This window comes from Austrofundulus limnaeus, unplaced genomic scaffold (assembly GCF_001266775.1).
Source record: "Austrofundulus limnaeus strain Quisiro unplaced genomic scaffold, Austrofundulus_limnaeus-1.0 Scaffold43, whole genome shotgun sequence".
Lineage (NCBI taxonomy): Eukaryota > Metazoa > Chordata > Actinopteri > Cyprinodontiformes > Rivulidae > Austrofundulus > Austrofundulus limnaeus.
The window spans coordinates 1,043,269-1,050,771 of NW_013952445.1; the positions used below are offsets into that span (position 1 = coordinate 1,043,269).

Genomic DNA, 7,503 nt, shown 5'->3' on the forward strand with positions numbered 1-7,503 from the left:
CAGGTGTACCTAAWAAAGTGKCCGGTGTATAATTCACCAACTACTATCATTAAAAACAAACCATTRCACCATTAAAAATTTAGTGTACTTAACTTTTAGCTATCAAACCATTATTACTTTAACATAGTAAATTGTTTAAAAAACACATCTTATAACCAACTGATCTCAAAGATAATGGCATAATAAAAATAGAAAAGAACACTTAGCAGACCAAGTATTTTTATTATCATTATTTTTCATAACTGCATGTACATCATCATTTTCATCCTCCTAAAGCCTTTCAAGACATTYTTTTCCAGCCTGGATTATCAGAACAGGAGCATTTATACACATCTGGTATTATATAGTGAGTGACTTCTTTGTTTATTTATACTAAAAGCACTTGTGGTTTAAGAGATTGGTGTCACCTTAGCCCAAGTTTCAGTGTTGTTTTCGATTCGTTTGTCCAGATTTTTCTTTTATTAGATGAGGTTGAACAGCAATGCTCGCCGCTACAACATTTACTGTTTATTTTTTTAGAAAACTTTTCTTGCATCATTCTGTGCTTTCATTTACGCCTGAACATTTCAAACATAAAGCACAATCAAAGTAAAACCCAGCTTTGTTAAATTCTGCTTGCTGTAAAAAAAAAAGGTCTTTCCAATTATGTTTTTCTTAAATCTCACTTCTCTTGCTGTCCTGTTTCATTCGCGAACCTCCTTGTTTTGGTCCTCTTGTTCGTGTGAAAGCTTTCAAAACGAAAGGTAGCGTCAGTCACTACAGTAGTATCCCCTGATGATAACAACAGCCACAAAGAAAAAAAAATTACAAGCAGAGCTGTGAGGAAAAAAACGGACCAACAATCCTTCAATGAGCTCCATAGGACAGCGCTCGTTCTTGTTTTTGTCATACTGTTCATTCTGCAGTGCAACGGTCTTACAAGAATTCACCAATAAATTAGGTTCATGTCCATCAACACGCACACACACACACACAGAGATCAGGTTTTTGGGGTAGGTTCCGGTCCTACATGAGCACACAGCTTTTGGCTCGGTCCTTTCTGACGGCAGGTGGGTGCTCGTGAATCTCAGTCCGAGGAGGCTGCTGCGAGCTCCGCTTGTGGCCGCGACGCGTGCCGACGCGTTTGAGCTGAGGCCGGTGGATGTTGGACACGGACGCCAGGGTGGTGATGTGGAACACGTCCCGGACGCTGTTCTCCGAGTACTTGGAGGTGCACTCTGCGTAGGCCACCGCACCGATCTGTCTCGCCAAGTTAGTGCCCTRAAAACAAAAAGAGAAAAATACGCAAACCTTTTTTTAGTTGAGTTTTTTTTTTTAAAGATACACATAAATAGAAAAATCACAAACCTTAGGGGTGTTAGCACAATGAGCTGTCAGGAAAATCACTCGTATATTTGCTAATAGGCGTAATAACTTAATCAAATTATTATGCCTATTAGCAAACTTAACATGCTGCGTAACATTATTTTTTATWTTAGTTTGTTATAAACCACAAGAGACTTGTTTAATGCTCTTATAAATATCCCTAGTGGTGGGGCAGTCGACCTGGGTACAGAAAGTCACATGTTTGATTCCCCACCATGTGCACATTTTGTGATGTCCTTGAGCGTGACACCTATTCCCTAAACTGCTCTCGGGGCACTTACATAGCTGCCCGCTGCTCCATTTCGGTGTATCCTTTGTGTAATGGGTCAAATGTTGAGCAAACATTTTGTCATTGCACATTATTATTCAAGATAGTCTRCCAAAAATGTGAAAATCCCTCAGATAATGAAATGCAAAAACATGCATTCAGTCCCTCAACCTGAGCACAGAGGGCAGCAGGTGAGAGCAAACAGGTGGAGACCTCCAACCCAGAACCAGAAACAGGGAAGGAGGCCACCTGCTTCATCAGCTCAGGGGGGTCAGAGGTCAAGAGGTAGACTCTAACAATCACCAAAACACCTCTGCAACACCAGTGAAGAAAAACCTGTTTCTATCCTTGTGGTTCAGTCTGTTTGAAATCCAATAAACTCATTGTATGCTTGGTGGAAATGATGGTTTTATTATTTAGATTTAAACATTGTTTAAAACGATGTTTTTCTTTTGTAGCTACTAAAAATGCCTCATGTTTCAGTGGCGCCAAGTAAAGCATGTAGTATTTGAGGAATTCTTTAAGCGCACAGTTTTAACATCACTCTCCAAACTGCGTTTTCATTACCTCCGCCAAGGAGGTAATGTTTTCGGTCACACATGTCGGCCTGTCGTTCGGCCTGTCTGTGGACAACATTACTCAAAAACCTGTGGACGGATTGTCGTGACATTTACAACTCGCCCATGTAACACACCATTAAATTTTGGTGATGTTCCGGATCACGATGCGGTCACAGGAATTTTTTTTTCTATCAATCCTCTCAGATCGGCAAAGCTGTGATGCTTTCACAGGGCTTCTGTAAAAAATAGTGAGAGCGTTCAGTGGTCAATTGAACTGGATTACACAGCACGGACTTCAAACTTTATAAAAGTAATGTTAAAACCAGCTGTAATGATGAATAAGTCTTGCCATAATGTGCGCATTTTTACGCATTTGGTGCGCATTTAGAGAACGTCTTGTGACCAGGAAGTGCGTGACTGCACCAAGAAACCCATTTTTCCCATTTCCTCAAACACACCACATTGTCCGTAGGCTTGTAAACAGATAGATGAAGAACGAGGAAGAGGAGTGATGCGCACAGGTGCAGTGGACTTGACTCGGAGGTTGTTTGTTTGTTCATTTTTATTATTTAAATGAGACCAGGGGCGAGGTAATGTTTTCTGTCGTGCTGACCCACTCGCTTCCAGAGCGATGGTACCAGGAAGCACATATAGAGAGTCAACCCATTACAAGCTCATACAAGGGGATAAAACAGACATTTTACACAGTGAAATGTGATTGATGAAAACTTAGGAGCTTAATCCGACACCAGTTTGACGATGAATAACGTCGGGTGATGAATCTGACTTTCTTTTTCTTTTTTTTCCTCCACATTGGACTCCACCGGGAAGAAATTCTGTGCATACTGCCTGCTTAAATGTTCACTATGTCACAACTTATTCTGCAAATGTGTTTCCATCTCTGCTTTTGCGCATTAACTCTATACCAGGATGGCGGAAATTGATCTTGGCAGAGGTTTGCACCCTGAGTGCTTCGAGTTTTTATATGTTTCACTTTAAATCAGTTGCTTTGTTTTGTAGACATTAGGCCTTTATGCATACTGAAGTACAAAAGTCCTGCTTTCACCAGTAAAGACCTGATAGATTGTTGGGGCTAACAGAACGTATCCTCCCCAAAGCAATAAAATATTCAAAGCCTTTCTATGCAACAAGCATAAAAGCTCAGTGTATTCCTGGAGGTTTTTAAACACACCCTTAAATCTGGATGGTTTGAAATGGTACATATAGATGCCATTTTTTCCTCACTTGTTCTGTGTTTATTTCAGCTTATGAAGAAAAAATAGTGCTTTGATTGTAGGTAATTCATCTTTAGGCTTCATTTTAAGTTTAAAGCCCATTTTTTATGTCTTTTGTCATCATGACATTTTTCAGCAGTTAAAAATCTACACTGAGCTGCAGCGTAAGACTACAAAATGAGGCTGTAATGTCTTATAAAATATTAAAGATTTGAGCTGTTTTTAATGGAGGAAAAAGCTCCAACATTTTAATACCGTTAAACCTGGTCCATCCTTGAATCTTTTTACGCTGAGGCTCACACCAGCGGGGTGAAATAAAAAAATAAAAAGACTCAGCTTGTTGTTGCTTATGGGGCCTCTGATATTTAGGCTCTTTGGTTCACGCAASGACTTTAAGTACTTTTGTAACTCCAGCTTTTTTAATGGTATTTTAACTAAACATGAGAGACAAATTAAATGCCACTGCATATACAGATTTCCTCAAAGCAGTTTTTTTTTCTTTAAATACCCGGTACCTTTTCTTGTGGCTTTTAGCAGTCTGTGCATTTCTGATTTCCTACTGGTCCACAACGAAACATTTAGACACTGAGTCAGTGCCTTCACGGAGTTCTAACAATCATATAGTTTTCACTGCAAGTTATTTAAGTAATTTACTGGCTGCAAATGTACTTCTGTCTCTGTCAATTTGCCACACCGTTAAACATTTTTACTAAAACAAGTAAAAACCATGTKAAAAGCTTGTTTTTGCTCAGTTTTGCAGAAAGTTTCACTTGTGCCAACTACTTCCACATGACTCGACACACAAATGTCATGAATAACATTAAGGTTTACGTTTATTTTTGAATGGGAATGACATTGGTTGCCTTTGAGGGAATAATTTTGAGTGCAGTTGCCAGTTTTGAAAAACATCAGAAATTTTTGATTTGGCATCCATGATTTGGAATCGATGACAACCAATCCAAAGATCCTGAGCTGTACCAAATCTGATGTCGTCTCAGACTTGGAAATCAAAAAGGTCATTACGTTTGTTTGGTGAGGAAATATTAATGTGTTGACAAAAGGCTGCMAAGAAGTGGGGAGTTCACATTTACATGGAAATAGGCAATTAAAATTCACACACGCTTCTTTTCATCGCTCCAAGACACAAACAAAACAATTGTCTTATCGCACAACTGTTATTTGTCTCCTCCTTTGTTCAGTTCCAGCTCCGTTCCTTCCTGGGTTTCCATATTCTTGGAAATTAGGATGTGGAGCAAATGTCATTCTCCATATTTGTTTTCTGAAGTTTTGTTTGTGTGCCCCAAGTAGGAAAGTGTTGATGATCTATATGATGCTTAATAAAGAGCTTGWTCAGTTTTTAGAAATGAAAAGTTGTCCTCACCTGTTCATGGGTGACAGGAATGAGTCTGTGTTTGGAGAGTTCTCTCATGACATTGAGGTCCGTCCTCATGTCCAGCTTGCAGCCAACCAGCACCACTTTGGCATTCGGGCAGAACTCCTGTCTTTCACCTTGCCACTGTGTGTATCAAACGGACAAACGCATATCAGCACACATACCTTAATGAGCTAATTATGCTGTTAAAATGCTCTGCAGGTTGGATTCTCTTCTGTTTAATCTGTAGCTACTGATTTAAAAATCATATATCAGATATGAGCCAAAAAAATAAGATGCTAAATAAAAGATGAGGTTCAGTTTCCAGCCCTTAAGTGAAACTAGCCTCTGTAGCTCACAGCAACATGATGGCTGTGTCTAAATTCAGGGGATKTATCTGTCAGAGGCTCATTACATCACAGCGATGCTTGAGGTTGTCCAAATTCGAAGACTCCTCCCATTCCCCTGATTTCAGGGACATGTCCAGTGGATTATTCTCAGCCCACCCTATCCTTAAGATATATTGCGGGCCGACTGGACAATTTTTGTTTTTGCTTGTAATGGCAGAGGAAATGAGAGATGGAGCGAGACAGGAGTACAGTTTTAAATAACATAAGTGGTACAAAAATCCAATGTTTAAAATGGTTGTTTTTAGGCTTTTGTCATTTACATGGACGTATTATTTACTATTATTGTCAGAAATCATCTAAAACAAGCTTGTGGCAGGTAAACTGTCCAAATTCACAGTCACTTTGCTGTCGACACAAAGGACCTGGCCCACGTAGGCCAGGTCCTTTAAAGYAGTGGCTCCCAAACTTTTTATCTTCTGGCCCACAAAGTAAACATGGCAAAAACTTGTGACCCCAAATATTACTGGTCTGAGTGCACAAACTTTGTTAATAACCCTAAAAACACAGGCTTTTTGACAATCTAAACAGCTTGTACACAAATAGAAATAGTTATTTACACTTATTTTGTGTTTTTGTAATAATTATAGGGAAAATATTACATCAGCAATTATTTTATTATCCTTTAAATTGATTTCTGGAGATTATCCAAGGTGCTTCATGACCCATAATTGGGTCCCAAGCCCAACTTTGGGAACCAAAGTGCAGTGGTTCCCAAACTTTTCAGCTTTTGACCCACAAAATAACAGTAGCAGAGACCTGTGCCCCCAACTATTTTTGGATGGTAAACATTTGTATCAGGTCAACAAAACATGGGCATGGTAACAATATTTTTATACTACATTTATCAATTTTAAATATACTAACCTCACTCCTTCATAACAACTAAAACAAAAATGTAATTAATTCAGAAAATCTTTTCAGGACCCCACCTTGATGTTTTGGGACCCCACTTTGGGTCCCGACCTCAACTTTGGGAAACAGCCCCTGAATTTGGATACAGCTGAAAATAACCGTTAATGTCAGTTTTCTGTCACTGAGCTCGTTGTTGGTCTGCATTCAGGGAGAAAGAGCGTTATACTACATAAAAATAACAAATGAGAAGATTTCAAAAATAAACTTATTTTGTGACTCAAACCATGTACCATGTATTTTAAAGACTATAGCCTTCAACTACACAGATAGAAACATGAGCAAACAAGTTTATTCCGCTGTAGCAGTTTGTTTTACCACGATGCTCATGGTCATTAATGCAGAATAGAGACAACAATACWCATTACGGACTACGAACTTGACTCAGGCTATTGAATTGTTTTTTTTTCCCTGTTTTTCTCTGAGACTCCTTTCATTATCTCCTCAAACCATGCCAGAGGCAGCATTCTGAGCTCTGCTGCTTCATTTGTTCTGCCTTAAAAAGACACCTTTTTTTCTTCTTCTTTCTCTTTTTCCTGGATGTTTGCTGCTGCAGCAGACTGTCGGGCAGAGCGAGCTGTTGCCTTTCAGTATTCTTCTCTGCATAAGTGCGTGCAACTGGTGAGCAGCAGCRGTTTTGATGAGTCACAAAGGCGCTCAATGTGAAGAGCAGCTTATTGTCTGCGTTACTGTTATGAACCGGTGCATCAAGCTGCAGAAGAATACGAGCTGTTGGAGCAGAGAGCCTGGTTCATCAATGGAACAAAATGAAGCTTTGTGTTGTTTTCAGCAGCCACAACTCACAGTTAAGTCTAAAATTACATGCACAACAGAGGTTAGTGCGCTTACAAATACATCAGTCTGTGAAACAGTCGTCTTTACAAATATTTTCTGTAATTTTCACATGTTCATGACACTAGAGTTTCAGAAACTATAAACTTTTATGGTTTCAGTGACAATTAGTTTGATTTATATTATAATGCTGATTTATGGAGAGTTGGCCAGCCGTATAAAGCTCTTTCGCACTAATTTCTCCCCTTTTGTTTAATTRTGATTGTGAAGAAAATATTTAGTTATTGAATAAAATAAACTTCGTCTTTCGATGTTAAAATATATTAATACAAAACAAGCTTTGTTTTCTGAAAATAAAAAGATAAATTATTACCGGTATCTCAAAAGAACAAGAGTTGTTATCTAAAGATAATTTCTCATTATGGACAGGTTATTTCAGCTACCGTGTGATAGCGATTGTGGATTTGAAGTTCCTTTCATATTTAGTTGTGTTGCTTCTGGCACTAACAACTGTTAAACGGGTCGGGGATCTCCATGCTCTGTCTGTGAATCCCTCCTGTTTTCAGTTTTCACCTGATGGCTCCAAGGTGGT

The 7,503-nt window shown here is 38.9% G+C and overlaps 1 protein-coding gene across 1 annotated transcript in view; it reads right to left on the minus strand.

The window, feature by feature from the left end:
* Positions 1-202: 202 nt before the first annotated feature.
* LOC106516972 (rho-related GTP-binding protein RhoN) overlaps positions 203-7,503 on the minus strand; it is a 36,292-nt gene continuing 28,991 nt past the window's right edge. The window contains exons 4-5 of the mRNA XM_014007605.1: positions 4,810-4,944; positions 203-1,260 (exon numbers count right to left, since the gene is read on the minus strand). Of these exons, the coding sequence (XP_013863059.1) occupies positions 1,006-1,260; positions 4,810-4,944 (390 nt within the window). The 3' untranslated portion in view covers positions 203-1,005. The remainder of the gene's footprint in view (positions 1,261-4,809; positions 4,945-7,503) is intronic.